Source organism: Ornithorhynchus anatinus, chromosome X2, assembly GCF_004115215.2.
Source record: "Ornithorhynchus anatinus isolate Pmale09 chromosome X2, mOrnAna1.pri.v4, whole genome shotgun sequence".
NCBI lineage: Eukaryota > Metazoa > Chordata > Mammalia > Monotremata > Ornithorhynchidae > Ornithorhynchus > Ornithorhynchus anatinus.
The window spans coordinates 9,583,784-9,599,360 of NC_041750.1; the positions used below are offsets into that span (position 1 = coordinate 9,583,784).

The 15,577-nt window shown below is 60.5% G+C and overlaps 1 protein-coding gene and 1 long non-coding RNA gene across 4 annotated transcripts in view; one reads left to right on the top strand and one right to left on the bottom strand.

Moving 5' to 3' along the window:
* Nucleotides 1-742: 742 nt before the first annotated feature.
* On the bottom strand, nucleotides 743-2,945 carry LOC114807357. Its single transcript, XR_003755430.2, has 2 exons — nucleotides 2,530-2,945; nucleotides 743-1,440 (listed from the first exon to the last, which is right to left on the bottom strand). It is a non-coding gene; the product is annotated as an uncharacterized LOC114807357 (long non-coding RNA).
* Nucleotides 2,946-3,333: 388 nt separating this feature from the next.
* Nucleotides 3,334-15,577, top strand: part of ELAVL3 (ELAV like RNA binding protein 3) — a 32,683-nt gene continuing 20,439 nt past the window's right edge. For all 3 annotated transcript variants that reach the window (XM_029052732.1, XM_029052734.1, XM_029052733.1), the window contains exon 1: nucleotides 3,334-3,686. In XM_029052732.1, coding sequence (XP_028908565.1) covers nucleotides 3,678-3,686 — 9 coding nt within the window. In that variant the 5' untranslated portion in view covers nucleotides 3,334-3,677. The remainder of the gene's footprint in view (nucleotides 3,687-15,577) is intronic.

Below are 15,577 nucleotides of genomic sequence, written 5' to 3' on the forward strand. Positions count from 1 at the left end.
GTGTGTTTGGTGGAAAGCGCTGGGGTGGTAGTTGGGAGGGATAAAACCGGGGAAAAGGAGAAATTAATCAGGGAAGGCCTCTTGATGGAGATGAGATTTCAGAAGGGCTTTGACGATCGGGGGAGTTGGGGTCTGGAAGATAATAATAATGATGATGGTATTTGTTAAGCGCTTACTCTGTGCCAAGCACTGGAGACATGAAGCGGGAGGAAGTTCTAGGGAGGAGGAAGGACAGGAACTCAGAGGCAGGGGAGATGAGAGTGGAGCCCAGTGATTAGGTTGGTTTGAGGGGAGCAGAGTGCAATCTGGGGGGCTGTGGAAGATGAGAGTGGATAAGCAACAAGGAGTGAGCTGAGTGAGTGCCTTAAAGCCGGCGGTCAGATTTACGGTTGTTTTATTTAATGTTAAAACTATGCCTTTTGTCTTCTATGCCCTTCCTGAATATGCCTAGCGCTCGTATGTTTCGGTTGTCTGTACACTTATGCGCCTTTTTTTGCCCTTTGCCTCTATTTTCACTTTATGTCTACTTATGGGTTTGTCTTTGCATAGTTTTGCCCTTCCTGTTAGACTGTAAACTCTCTGTTCTTTAGAGTTCCTCACAGTGCCTAGCACAGTGCTCTACACTAGGTGCTCAATAAATGGTATTAAGTGATTGAATGAACGAAGGTACGTGTGTGTGCGTGTCTCCCTGGGTATGGTTGACCATTCGAGAATACACACTAGAAAGGAACTGGACTCCACCGGGGTTTGATGTCCAGCCTCTGCGGGCCAATTTGCCAGGGAAGTAGTCCGATGCCCCAGGCAACCTGACCAACCAGCAGCCGAGACGTTTAATGAATTTGCGAAATGCTCCTTCCACTCTAGGTTTAAAACCCCGTGGAACGCGGAGATGCCGTCGCTGGGAGCTTCGGAGTGAGGTTTCCCGAGGAGGCGGCCGGGGGCCGGTCCGGACATGACAACAGAGCTCTTCTTTCAGAAGGGACCCCTGTGGTCACAGAGCTGACCGGTCTTGCCTCTAACCCCACCCCTCCTACCTGTCCCAGTGCCTGAGCTCGGAGGGGCCCTCGGCAACGCCGGGAAGGAAGGCCTTGGTTTATCCACGGAGTTTCTGTGTCCGTTGGTCCGGCCCTCTTCCCCATTTGCGCATCTTCCCGATGCTCTCTTTGTTCGTGGCCGGTTCTCTGCCTCCACGCCGGGGGTTCCCGCGAGGCTCCCACCCGAGTTCCCTCGAGGACCGAAGAACCGTCCGTCGGGGCCGGGCTTTCAAGGCTTGAGAAGTTGGGGGAAGGGCAGCAGAGCGCTCCGGACTGGATGGGTTCTCTGCCCCGTTCTGGACCTCGGCCTCCCTCCTCAGGACGCGGGTTCGGGGCGGAGAGGGAAGACGAGCCTCTTGGCTATCGTAGCGCTCTGTGCTCCTCGAAGACGGGGCAAGAGAAAAACCTGGTCGGGGGAAGGGGCCCGGGGCGTCAGAAGGGGGTTGGAGGAAAAGGCGCCTTTCTGCTCGGGTCCTCAGGGCGGGGCCTGTCTCTTGGTTCTTCCCCCTTTCCTTCCCCCCTCCTCAGCTCCGGGAAAACACTTCCCTCTCCACATCCTCCTTCGCGCCCCGAAATAGCTCGGCCGCCTCCGATGCCGCCGGCCCGCCTGTTTACAAACACCCGGGGGCGGAACAGATTGGGAGCGGTTACCCCGGGAGCGACGGGGGGCGAGAAAGAGGTGGGGGGGGGGGTATGCGCGCATGCATGTGGGGAAGAGACAGCGTTAAGATCTTGTGAAGCGGGGGTGGGGGGCGCAGAGGGAGAGCACGGGAGGTGGGAGGGGGTATCTCGGCCGTGGCCGTGGTTCGGGGGACTCGCACCCGGGGTCCCGGTCGAGAAGGGAAGAAGCGACGCGGGGGCCCGCCCGAGGGGGGCCGGCGTTAGGAAAGGCCGATGTCAGCCGTTCCGCGAACGGCCTCACGGCTGGAAATTCAAGGTCTGGGGCCCGAGCCAGGGCGCCAGGCCAAGGAGAACGGGGGAACGAGAGGTGGGGCGGGGGAGAAACACCACGACGACAGCGGCGGCGGGGAAAGCGGCGGGGAAGGGAAAGAAACGGACCGGAAGCAGCCCGTGCAGGAAAATCATTCCCCCCGCTCGACTGGCCGGGAACGATGCCTCTTTCCCTCCCGCCCCGCTTGCTCCGGACGGGGACCCGAGAGAAAACGGACCGTGACCCGGCTCTTCTATGGGCCGAGCCGGGGCCCGGCCTAACGCCCCCGACCCCGAACGGAAACCCTCGAGCCACGAGACGACCCCCTCACCCACCCACCCCACTTCGACCCTGGGGGCTTCACGGAGGGGGAGGCTGGGAGGAGGAGGAGGAGGAGGCCGCCCATCTCGCCTCTCTCCGCCCCCCGGCCTCCAATCCCACCCCCGCCCCGGCTCCTTCCGGGCTGGAAAACATGGGGTTCGGGGAACGGAGCTGGGCGCCTCCAGCCCAGAACCGAAGGAATCGGCCCGCCCCTGCTCGACTCCACTCCAGAGCCCTCCCTACCCGAAGACCTAGGCAGATGAATCCGTTTCTCATCCTCTCGGAGCCCGCGTGAACTGCCAGAGAGGAGAGGGTGGAGCGGGCGGATCGGCAGGCGGGCGGACGGGAGCGAAGGATGGAGGAGAGGAGAGGAAGAGAAGGGGAGGGGCGGAGGACGGACGACGGGGAGGGGAGAGGAGACAGGAAGGGGAAGGAGAGAAGCTCGAAAAGTAGACGGAGAAAGAAAGGGCAACGAGAGCGGGATCGGCTTCGCCCCCGGGGCGGGTGGCCCCCGGAAAGCGCGTTCCCACCTCCACCTGCCGTGTGCCAAGAGGACGGAGGGGAGCGGGGTGGGGGGAGGTGAGGGGGGAGGAGAGGGAGGGGGCTGGAGAGCGAGGCCTCCCGCTGCTTCAGCCAATGAGCGACCTGGGCGGCGGGCAGATGGCCGCATAAAGAGGCCGGGCCGGCGGCGGCGGCGCGGCACACGGCGCGGACCTCAGGGCCGGCCACTGGGGACGCGGGGCCGGGGCCGGGGCCGAGCCGAGGCGGGACTGGGCGGCGGCGGCGGCGGCGGCTGCTGCTGTTGCTGCTGCTGCTGCTGCGGAGGCGCGTTGGTACATATCCTTTTGGCCCCGCAGCCCTCCTTCCACTCCAGAGTCCCCCGCCCCCACCAGCCCGAGGCCGGTGGGCCGAGCCGGGGGCGTCGGCAGCTCCTCCGCCCCGCGCCCCGTGCGCAGCCGCCGCCCCCCGCCCCCTCCCCCCGAAGCCGCTTTCTCTCCATTTTCACGCTCCTGCCTTTGCTCGTCTCCCGCCTCCTTCTCCTCCTTCTCCTCCTCCTCCTCCCCCTTCTTCTTCTCCTCCTCCTCCTCTTCCTCCTCCTCTCCTCCTCCCTCTCCTCCCCCCGAGCGGAGCCGGACTCCGGGAAACGCCCCTGCCGTCTTGCGTCCAATCTGCCCGTTCTTCGGTCCCCGCCGTCGAAGGAACGGGCGGCTCTGCAGACCCGAACGGAGCCGCGGGCGCCGCGGGCTCTGGATCTCTCTGGGAGTCGCTGCTGCTCGTCGCCCGCAGTTCCGAGCGTCCGGCCGGTCCGGACTCCCAACTTGGAATCGCGACTCCCGGAGCCACTGGGCGAGCGGCCTCCAGCACGGACAGCTCCCGCCGGGCCCAGAAGAATGGTCACTGTAGGTATTCACACCAAGCCCTAGCCCTTCCACCCCACCGGGCTGCCGGGAGGGGAGGGCGGAGGGCGGCGGGGCCTGGGGAGGGGGCTCCTTGGGGCTGGCAGAGTGCATCGGGGGCCTCCGCAGGAGAGGAGGAAGGGGCGGCTCTCGTCCTTCCTTCCCTCCCCGCCCGGCTCTTCTCCAAGAAAACCGGGCCTGGGCGGAGGATGGGAAAGCGCCGATTTAGGGAGACTCGGGAGGGGGATCGTCTCGACCCCCTCGTCCAGCAGAACAATGGGCTTGGCCCAGTGGCCGGCCCGGGCCTCGCTGGGGGATTCAGTCAGGGAGACGCATCCCCCCGCCCCAATTCTACCAGAGGGCCCCGGTGACCCCTCCCTCCCCGGCTCCCGGCCCCCGGGATGCTGAGGGCAGAAGGGAAGGGTCCTTTCTGGTGGAGTGCGGGAGGGGCGGGGTGGGGCAGGCGAGGGCTAGGTTCGGACGGGGACGTGGTTGCGCAGGACCCCGGGCGTTGTGTACCCGGGAAGTGGATTTGGGGGGGGGACCGGGGGAGGGGAGGGGGGGCGCCGTGTAGGGGGCCGGATCGACTAGTGCGTGAATTCATATCGGTGAGATGCTCTCCCGGGGTCTTTCTAGGTATCTGGGGGCGGGGGAGGGGGGCACGGGGGCGTTGGTGCTATATCGGGGATAGTGCTATATCGGGGACGGAATGCCCCATCCCGTTCTCGGCTTCGTTTCCCCGATATAGAGCCCTCCCCCTCTTCCCTCCTCCCACGGCCTCGCCCCACTCTGGTCTGGGGAGGTGGGGCCGGGGGTGGGGGCGTCGCGTGTCCTCGGCCCCTTCGACCTTGCGGCAGCTCGGGCGCTGGGGGAGGAGAGAGGAGGGGGTGGAGGGGAGTGGCGGGGGCAGGGGAGGCTGCCGGAATGCCGTGGGGCAGGAGCCGCGGGAGAAGACATCTCTTTGTTTCTCAGCACTTCTCCCGGGTCGCGCCGCTTCGCGCGATCGCCTTGGCCTTCGCTTATGGATTGAGGAGGGGCGAGGGGGCGATGGGGGGCTCGGGTGTGGGGGGGGCCCGGTTGGTCTGGGGGGGCGGGAGGAGAGGAGGAGGAGGAGGGCATCCGGCGGGGGGGGGGGTGAGGACGGGGGACGGCGGGGGGGGGGGGGGACGAACAGCGGGCGGCCTCGGCGGCCGGAGACGAGAGGTCAGCAATGCAGCAAGAGAGATGAAGGGAGGGAGGGATGGAGGGAGCGAGATTTCAAAACGGTCTAGCCCTGCAGGCCTTGCCAGGCGGCGGAGGACGGGGGGCGCTATGGAGTGACCCTTCCTCCCGGGCCTGGGACAGGGTCCTTTCCCCTCCTCTGCCTCCCGGGGCTGGGGGCGGGCGGGGCGGGGCGTGTCCAGCCCCGCCAGATCTCCGCACCGACATTAGTTGGGGAGGTCGAAGGGGCCGGCCAAAGGCGAGAGAGCCTCACTCCTCGGTTGCTGCGATCCGGGCGGCCCCAGTCGCGACCCCCGTCCCCCGTCCCCCGTCCCCCGGCCTCTGCTCCCTTTCCTGGGGCTCGACCGCTTGGAAGGCCAGGCCCCGGCCCCGGCCACTCCCGCGGCAGCAAGAGTCTGGGTCTGGGGCTCAGCCGGGGGCCGCCGAGCTGGGCATCGCTCCGAGGGCGCCCTGTCCCGCTCCGTTCAGAGGAGCTTAGCCCGGCGGGCCTGGGCCGCCGTCTCCATCCGTCCCTCCCTCCCTCCCGCCCTGGGCGCTGCACTAGAGAGAAGGCGCTGGCGCTGCAGCGCGCTCCCCGTTCGCTCCCTCTGACTCCGGCTCGGGCCCTGGGCAGGAGGTGCTTTCAGCAAACTCGGATGCTGGCCAGTTCCCTGGCACCGGGGGGGCTTCTGGGGTGCTCTGGCTTCGGCCTGGTGTGTCCCCCCCCCGCCCCCCAAAGGGAGCCTGGGCCCACCCCGCCCTTCAGGCTCCCCCTCGGATCCCGTCCCCTCTCCCGTCTCATGCCCACGTCCGTCTTTCCCTTTGTCCGCCCCTCTCTTCCTTGCCTTTCTTCCTGCCCCCGCCCCTCCCCTTCCTCGGTCTTTGAATAGGACCCCCCCCCGCCCCCCGTCTGCCTCCAGCCCCTCCCTCCATCCCCTGGGTCGCGATCACTCCCAGGAGCCCCCGTCCTCACTTCCCCCTGCCACCCATCTTGTCTCCGGCCCCGCCCCCCCTTCCCCTTTCCCCTGCCCGGCATTATGCTATTGTGCCGTGGCTATCGGGTGGGCCCAGGGAGGAGTTGCAGAAGCCCAGACGGAGGCCGCTGTCCATGGTCCCCTGCTTGCCTCGCTCCTTGGAGCCCAAGGATGGAGGTGCCGGGCAGGGAGGGGGGCGAGGTGGGGTGCCCCACTCGCGTTCTGGGGAGCGGCCGGTGAGCAGTCGGAAGTTGGGGGTCGGGGACTTCCTGGGTTCCAGGTTCAGTGCTCGGGGAGGACTAGGGAGCAATTTACTTTCCAGAATCCTCAGGCTGAGAGGGGCCTCCGAGGTCATTTTATCAACCCCTCCGCCCCGGGCCAGAAGTCCCCCTCAGAAGGATGGAGCTTTCTCTTGATGCTGCTCCCTCCTTTGCTTTCCCATTCTGGTGAATAATAACGGCGATGGCATTTATTCAGCTCCTACTACGTGCCGCGCGCTGTGATAAGGTACAAAATAATCCCATCGGGCCCGATCCCGGATCCACGTGAGACTCACGATCTTAAGGGTGGGGAGAACTGGCGGTTTGAGCCCCGTTTTACAGATGGGGAGAGTGGAGGCCCGAGACCCCAAGGTCACCCAGCGGGCAAATGGCCGAGCTAGGTCCGGAACCCGAATCTCCGTGCTGCATCTCAAGTCTCATCTAGGTTTTCAGATCATGATTAGGACCGGAAATCAGTCTCTCTCTCTCTCTCTCTCTCTCTCTCACACACACACACACACACACGTCCTCCACCCCTGTCTCATTTGTCGAAAGCAGAGACTGAAGACCGTGAAGAGTCGGGTTGAGATTGCAGCTTCGGTGTCTTGACTGCAAATCCAATCTCAGGAGACATGGCTGCTGTGCACCATATCTGCCTGTCATCTCTGCCCCCTAGCCAAGAAGATCCATCTGCCCCCCACCCCCTTTGCTTACTGGCTCCCACTATGGTCTGTTGGACTGCCCCCTGCACCCCCACCCAGCTCCCATGCCTTCCCCAGCTTGGAGGGAGTCCAAAGGGTGACTTTGGCAGAAGGTTCGGTTGTCCGGGCAAGTCCAAGATCCCAAACCTCTGGGGGATTTCCCCTTATGCAAGGGATGGGGCAGGTTTGCAGGAATTTTTTCCACAGAGTCCGTGTCCATCCGTCCGTTCCTCCCCCCTCCCCCCCCGGCCTTCTGAGCAAGCCCCCTTTGGTCATCTTCACCACCGCTTGGCTGAGATATCATAGTGTTTCCCTCCCCAGGGTAGGGGGCTAAGATGGGTCACAGCCCTCCCGGGCACCACCCCAGGACCAAGGCAGTCGGTGCAGAGAGATTGCCAGTCTCTCTCCCTCTCCCTCACCGGTGTTGCATCCCTCTGAAGCTCAGGTCCTGCTTCCCTTCCCACCAAATAAACAGATGTCCTGGGTAGAGTAAGCCCTCTTTTACCCCCTCAGATGGTCATTAAAGGGGAAAGGTGATCTAAATAAATAATGAGGAAACCAAAATCTGACCAGAACCGCTTAGTTCTAGCATTCCATTGGTCCCTCACCAGGCAAGGAAGTTTTCCCTCTTACTTTTTTCAAGAGGCTCCTGGTCTGTTCTGTCTGCAGCTTATAGATCTTTGGTGTGGATGGATGTGGATGTGCGTGTGTCCTCGATTGTCTTCCAACAATCCCCAAAGGTCTCATCTTTCTGTCTTTTAGACCTTCTCATCACCCACACCCCTTTTCCCCAGTCCTCGGGTGATTTCTTCTCCCTAATTATCCAGGTGGGGTTTAACAGACCCATTTAGCCCACCTGGCTAAATCACTCTGGCTGAGGGATTTGCAAAGCTTTTAGCTCAATGGCTTCATCTAGGCAGCTTTTCCCTCCTAATTGCTTTATCCTTGGAGTGGGTAGCTGGATAAATCAAAATAAGCCAACCAGCTTGTTGTGAGGGCTTTTAGTCGCCAACCCAACCTCTCCCTTCCTCTTTCTCGATTGTCGTAGTGTGGAACTCTCTCAATGAGTAAATCCATCAAGAGGGTGGATCTCAAGCCTTTCTGTCTCCCCACCCCCCACCCCACCCTATATCCTTCCTCGGGCAAGCGCATTTTATTCAATATTATAACACCCTTTTTTGACGAGAAGCCTTGGAGAGGCCCGGGGGATTTGAAGAAAGATGCCCACCCGGTCGGCCTCCAGAATCCCCGGTTTGGCCACCGTTGCTTCAGGGCCTCGGGCCTTGGCCCCCTCCTCCAGGAAGCAGCTGAAACTGGTGCACCGGGAGTCCCTCAGCCCAGGCAGGTCCCATTGCCTACAGTCCGTCCATCCCCACCCCTCTGTCCTCCCGGGAAGCCTTCTAGCTCTCAGATAGTCTCAGTCCAAGCACAACCCCCATCACAAGCATACTACGGGCAGAGAATAAGAACGGTGGCATGGCATTCATTAAGCCCCTACTATGTGTCAAGCACTGTAGTAAGCGCCGAGGGCCTAGAAGCACAGCCTTGTGGAAAGAGCCAGGGCCTGGCAAGCAGAGGATCTGGGTTCTCATCCCAGGTCCACTACGTGTCTGATGTGTGACCTTGGGCAAGTTGCTTCACTTCTCTGGATCTCAGTTTCCTTATCTGTCAAATGGGGATTTGATGCCTGTTCTCTCCTACATAGAGACTGTGAGCCCTGTGTGGGAGAGGGACTATATCCGACCTGATGATCTTGTCTCTACCCCCGTGCTTAGTGCAGTGCTTGGCACAGAGTAAGCACGTAACAAGTACCCACGGGCCTGGGAGTCAGAAGGTCATGGGTTCTAATCCCGGCTCCACCACTTGTCTGCTGTGGGCCCTTGGGCAAATCACTTCACTTCTCTGTGCCTCAGTTACCTCATCTGTAAAATGGGGAGTAAAACTGTGAGCCCTAAGAGGGACGGGGACGGTGTCCAACCCAATTTGCTTCCCTCCACCCCAGGACTTACTACAGTGCCTGGCACAAAGTAAGCGCTTAACAAATACTAAAATTATTAAGTACCCCAGGTGATTATTCTTATAGATATGAGATTGTCAGGTCGGCCCCAGGCCCCGTCCCTCATCGGGCTCAGCGTCTAAGGGAGAGGGAGAACAGGTATTGAATCTCCATTTTACAAATGAGTACACGGAGGCCCAGAGTAGTTCGGTGACTTGCCCAAGATCATCCGGCAGGTAAGCGGCCGAGGCAGGATTAGATTCCCAGGCCTGGGCCCTTTTCACTAGGCCACACTGCAGCCCATGAATTATGGTAATGGCGTTTTTCTTTTGGAATCAGGAGTTGGCCTCAGCTGTGGCCATTTCACCTCAGGCCTCAGGGACTGAAGCTGTCTCTGCCCATACAGCTGCTGACTCCCCTCCCCAAGCCATGACAGTGCCAACTTGCCCACACCCCTGCCCAGAAGTCTCTAATCTGCCCCAGACGTGGGGGAAGGAGAGGGGGGAGGAGTCCTGTTCTTCCAATTCAGAGTAACACCCAGGGGGCAGCCTGGAACCGTGACAGACACTGGTGGAGAAATCGATCCCAGGTTTCCGGCCCCCTCAGGGAGCTCCGTTACCAAAAGTGGCCAAGCTGTCGCCTCAGAGGTGCCGATTTGCACCTTCTTGGTGGCCGGCTACTTCTCCGGCCTCTGCCCACGGTCCCTAGCCTCTGGCCCTTCTCTCCCGGGTGCCTGAGTTCTCGTCTCTTTTCTCCCAACCCCCTCTCCCGTCTCCATGGAGACGGTGCCCTCCCTCGGCCTGAAAATCTTTCAAATTGGGTCTCACCTGGGTTGGTGCCCACCTGGGCAGAAGCCCCGATAGAGATACCACCTTCTCAGCCCAGCCGGCCCTGCTCCCCATCTCCCACCTCCCCAACCCACAGAGACAGGGAGGTTTCTCAGGTGCTGTGGGAGAGGTCTGCTTGGGGTCTCCGGTTGGCCCTGCTTCCAGAGCTCCCCGGCCCCCCGCTTAAGGCATCTTCATTGCACAGCGAGGGGTCCAGGCCCAAGGCTGCCGGTGTCGGGGCCTCCGGGTCGTGAGGTCGCCACAGAGCTTTCCACTCCCTTTGTTAGTGAGCTATGTTAAGGAGAGGTCTCGGGTCTCTTGGGCCTGGTCAAGCTTCCCCGGGGAGCTGGAAGGAACATCTGGAGAGATCGGAGAGGGGAACATCTGGCACAGGTCACCGCGTCTTTCACTTCCCATAGTCTTTTGTAATGAGTGCTCTTCTGACCCTGCTTCCAATCCTGCTGGCATCAACTCTCCTGCCCCTGTAGGGCATCTGCTCATGTCAGCTGGACTGGGCTGGCTCGGCCTGGCCTGGGGCATTTGGTTTAATCACTTTCTAGTCCACTGGCTCAGAAGTTAGGGAGCTAACCCCTCCCCAACCTTCCTGCCCCGCCCCAAACCATCTAAACTGGCATTCTCACCATTTCTCCCCCCTTGGGCCCCAACCAGGGAATCTAGGGCCTAGTGGGAGTTGCCGACTAAGGGTGGATGCCCCTCTCCTGCTGGACTTTCCTTCTTGGTCTGCTTGTGTTTTTTTTAATATAGTACTTGTTAAGCGCTTACGGTGTGTCAAACACTGCCCTAAGAGCTGGGATAGAAAGAAATCAATTAAGTCAGGCGCAGTCCCATTCATTCATGCAATCGTATTTATTGAGCACTTACTGTGTGCAGAGCACTGTACTAAGTGCTTGGAAAGTACAATTCAGCATGGGGCTCACGGTCTAAGTAGAAGGGAGAACAGACGAACTGAGGCACAGAGGAAGTGAAATGACTTACCCAAGGTCACACAGCAAGCGATTGGCAGAGCCAGGATGAAAACCCAGGTCCTCTGACTCCCAGGCCCCTGCTCTTTCCACGAAGCCACACTGCTTCTACTCACCTTTAGGAGTTCTGGGCTGGTGGTAGAATGGAGGGCAAGGGAGAAGAGAGAAGGGATTCAGTTCTGTCCTTAGAAGGAGGGGCTGTGCAGCCTAGGGACCACAGGCCTGGGCCGGGGTAATGGGTGTCCATCTGTCAGTCTGTCCCTCTGCTGCGGTTGGGGAGACTGAGGCTGGGAGGGAAAGGGAAAATGCCCCGAGAGGCAGTCCAGGAGGCCGGTGGGCCCAGGGGCTACTGATCTGGGTTAGACTGGGGGGTTCGGGTGGGAGTAGCATCAGGGAGGTTGGAGGCTCTGGGCTGAGGCCCCTGTTCCTGCTCTGGCTGAACTGCCGGGACCCGTCCGACCATCCGTCCCTATCTCAGAAGTCTGGCTTCCGGTGCAGGAAGGAGCCGACGGCCCTCTTCCCCTCCCCCTGCCTCCCTGGGGGCTGCTGTGGGAATGTGGAGAGAGCTGCCATTCCCCCCCTCCACCACCCCATCCCTCCCTCCGGTTCGGGGGAACGCAGGGGTGCCTGGGCTCCAGCGGGAGTGTCGATTATGGCAATAATAATACTAATGATGCTAATACTAATAATGATGATAATGAGAACGAGGGTGTAATTTATTCAGTTCTTTCTATGGGCCGAGCACTGGGGTCAGATCAGACATGGTCGGTCCCTGGCCCACGCAGGGCTCTCAGTTTAAGAGGTGTCTCCAGGAAGCAGACTGCTGTGGGGCAGGGGAGGGGAGCAGGTCGGGACAGTGGTGGCAAGAGGAGTCGGAGTTTCCTTTTTGATAAATAAATCAGCTACTCCCTCAGGTGAGAGATGATGATTGTGGGGGTTGGGTTTTTTTTTTGTATTTGTTAAGCACTTACTATTCATTCATTTAGTCGTATCTATTGAGTGCTTACTGTGTACTAAGAACTTGTATCAGGCACTTGTTTAAGTGATGGGGTGGAAAGATACAAGTTAATCAGGTAGGCCCCAGTTCCTGTCCCACATGGGGCTCACGGTCCCAGTCGGTCAGCCAGTTGTATTTATTGAGCACTTACTGTGTGCAGAGCACTGTACTAAGTGCTTGGGAGAGTACGATATAACAAGTAGGAGGGAGAACAGTGCCAAGCACCGAACAAGTCGCTGGGGTAGATACAAGATTATTATCACGGGGCTCCCAGTCTACGAACCCACAGTGAGGAGCTGAGAGGCTCCTCAGGATAAGTAGGGCAGATCTCAGATCTTGCCGAGCCAGGGAGAGACCCCGGGACCCTGGCCGGGCCCGGCCACCGTCCGTCCCCACCCCTCTGTTCTGCAGGATCCTGCCGAGCAGGTGCAAGGGGGTTCTGAAGAGGAGTGATAACTCAGAGAGGGCCAGGCAGCCTCAAGAGTCGGAGGGACCCGGGGGCCCACCGGCACCCGCCACCCCATCTCCCGCCCTACCCCGGTGCCTCCCTCTGCACTCGGCTGCCTGGCCTCTCTAGACCCTCCCCCAGCGGCAAGTGCTTCTTTCACTGGAGCTGTGGAGCATTGAGGGCGATTGTTGGAGGGCAGGGGCGGGGTGTGGGCGCCTCGTGGCCGGCCGTGGCTGGTAGCCCCCGTGCCTGCTGACGCCACATGGCTCAATGCTCCATTGTTGCCGGGAGAGGGGCTGGGCAGGGAGATCATTGTGTGTGTGTGTGTGTGTGTGTGCGCGCGCGCGCGCGTGTGTGTATACGTGTGTATATGTGTGTGTGTTTGCAGGACGAAATTGCACTGGGGAGAAAGGTGGGATAAAGTGTCTATTACTCTCCCCACCCTCCCGCCTTGGAGGATTGGAGGGTTGGTGGTTACCCCTTCCCCATAATCCTTCTCTCCAAGACTCTTGGGCAGTAATTCTCTTCATCAGGGCCCCGTCTCAGGGGCTGGCAGGTTGGGGTGGGTGGAACAGGGCAGGGAGGGGCCCATATCAAGCCTGCTTGGGCTTTTGCCTAGGCAAAAAATGGGAGCATCCTGGGAAGGGAGAAGGAAGAGGAAGTGGGGAGAGAGGGAGGGAGGCCCAGGCAAGCCCTGTGGCGAGTTGGGTTGGCACCCACGCTAGGGAGGGCCACAGAAAGTAAGAGTCTCTTGGGAGGCTCAGAGCCTGCAAGGAGGGCAGGCCCCTGGGGATGGGGCAGGGAAGGGCTCAGGGCAGGAAGGCCTTGGGGAGGGGACGTGGGGTAGACCCAGAGAGCCCTTTCTCTCAGGCCTTCTCTAGGTGTTTGGGGACCTCTTAGAATTGGGGATGGGGTCCTTCTGGCTGGATTGCTGCTAGGCCTTCCTCTCCCTGCCCTGTCCCAGCTGGGGAACTCCTGGGATATTCCAGAGATGGCACTGGGAAAGGGACCCTGGCTCTCCAGTGGCAGCCAGAGGGCCAGGCATGGGGTGGACCGAGAAGTCCTGGCAGAAATAAAGGCACAGAGCACATGAGTGTGTGTGTGTGTGTGTGTGACACACACACACACACACACAGTCTGGGGAACTTGGTGGAGCCCCTATGTGTGAGACACTATACATGTGAGGGTGAAGGAGCCCGGCAGGAGCCCACACCCTCTGGCCTGTTTTGTCCTGGCCCTAGTTGGCCTCCTATCCAAGGGCCTGCTCCTTGGCGGGGCTGGAGTGGGCTGCAGCTGTTGCCCCAGGCCTCCCAGCCTGGCCCTGCCTTGGGGAGATAGTGGAACGCCCCATGCCTGACCCCCGAACCTCGAGATGGCAACGCTGTGGGCGGGTGCAACACTGTGGACGTGTGTGGTGTTGGTGTGCGACTCCGGACATATGCCACTATAGTCTGCGGCACTGTAGAAGGGTGGATGTGTGAGGCATTGTGGGTGGGTGAACCTGTGGGCGTGGGGCCCTGTGGGGTTGTGACACTAGAGAGGTGACCCTGTGGGTGACCCTGAATTGTGCGACACGGGGTGGGTGTGTTTGTGTGTGTGCGAAGCACATCGTGTGGGGGTGGCTCTGGAGGTAGGTCTTTGTTGCTGTTGATTTCCTCTCCTGTCTCAGTCTGTCTCTTCCAGGGCTGGGAAGGATTTGGCGTTTCCCAGGGACAGGCACGCCAGCCTCTCCTCCCACCCTCACCATATGCTGCCGTGGAGGAAAAAGTCCAATCCCATTGTCCTCGGGGCGAGGGGCTGAGCTGATACCAATCCCCATTAGGGGCTTAGCCGGCTCAGCCGCACGGTGGAAATTGACACTGGCTCGGGCTCCGGCCAGGGGGCCGCTTACTGCCGACCCCATCGCCTTGGTCCCTTCTGTTCCTCTTCCCCCCCGCCCCCGCCCAGGAACTCCTTGGCTGGGGTCAGTCCAGATGTGTCGGAAGAGGAGGAGAGGGAGTTCCCGGGGCTCCATATTCCCTGGCCAGCGACCTGGGCACTGAGGCTGGAGAAACCCATGTAAACTCTTCCTCCTTCGCCTATCTTGGCCTCTGTTGACCTCTCTCCACCCCAAATTTGACCACCCTCATCCCCATCCCAGACTGATGAGCCCTCCCTCACTCGGGACAGCCACACAAAAACTGGCTGAGGAGAAGGGATTGAAGAACTTGAGCTGCTGCCAGAAAACTGACGGCGATTCCTGCTTCTAAGTTCCTAACCTAGAGCCCTGATTCCTCTGCTCTCCCGACCCTGGTCCCTTCTCCTCCCCATTCCCTCCCAGTGCCAGCAGGAAGGAGCGCCAGAAGGGTCCGGGCTGAATTCCAACTACTCTCCCCTGAGTCAATTGATCTGATCGATTGATCTATCAGTCAATCGGTGTTATCTATTGAACGCTTATTGGGTGCAGAGCTTGGGAGCCTGTAATACAAAAAAATAGGTCGACGCCATCCCTACCCACAGGGAGCTGACAGTCTAGTGGCCCTGAATGGGCCTTGCTTCCTACCCCCACTGCCCCCGTGGCAGAGGCAGAATGACTGCAGCGAGATTTAGGGGCTCCAACTCAGCCCCTTCATGAGAGGGCAGGGAGAGTGAGTGAATGGTGGGTAGAAACTACCATCACCCTCATCTTCATCCTCATCCTCATCAACTGCCAGGCTTGGTTGAGCTTCCATACCTGGACCCCTGGACTGGGGGCTGGGAGACACCCCCCACCCCCGGAGAGATCCCTCGGGGGTGGGGGTGGATAGATGGGTCCCATTTCTTCCCACTCCCCTTGGCCTTCCTCCACCGATCCCCCTCCTCCCACCTTTCTAGCCCCGCGGCCCTCGAGGGGCCGGGCAGGAAGTGGACCGGCTGACCGGCCCGCGGGGCTCTGACCTCACTTCCTGCCTAGGGGTCTGGAGAAGACTGGGGGAGGAGTTGTTTGAGGTGAGAAGGGGGTGGTGAGGAGCATGAGGATCTAAGCCATCTCCTTCCAAGACTTCTCTGTAACTGCAGCCATAGGGTTCCAGAGAGAAAACAGGGCCCGGTTTGGGGGGCTGAGATTCCAGTTCAGAAATTTCCCTCCCATCGCCGCTCCCCGCAAAGAGCAGAGTCGTGGAGGCGGTGAGGGGGGACCTCCAGGCTTGGTTCCCCACCTCCCTCTCTGGGGAAGCAGTGTGCACTGTCCTGTACAGAGAGGGAAGAAGTAAAGGAAGAGCTGAACCAGGGGGTGCCCAGCCCGATCAGTCAATGATATTTACTGAGTGCTTACTGTATGAGTGCTTACTGAGCGCTTACCGTACTCTACTGAGTGCTTGGGAGGCTACAATATAACACTAAAACAGACGCCATTACCTGCCCACAAGGAGCTTACAGTCTAGAGGGGGAAGGAATTGAGGGGTGGGGAAAGGGAGGCAGGAAGGTCCAATTGGTCAGGCATCAGTCATCCAGGTTGTGAAAGGCCAGTCAGAAGACCTCACTCCCCTCC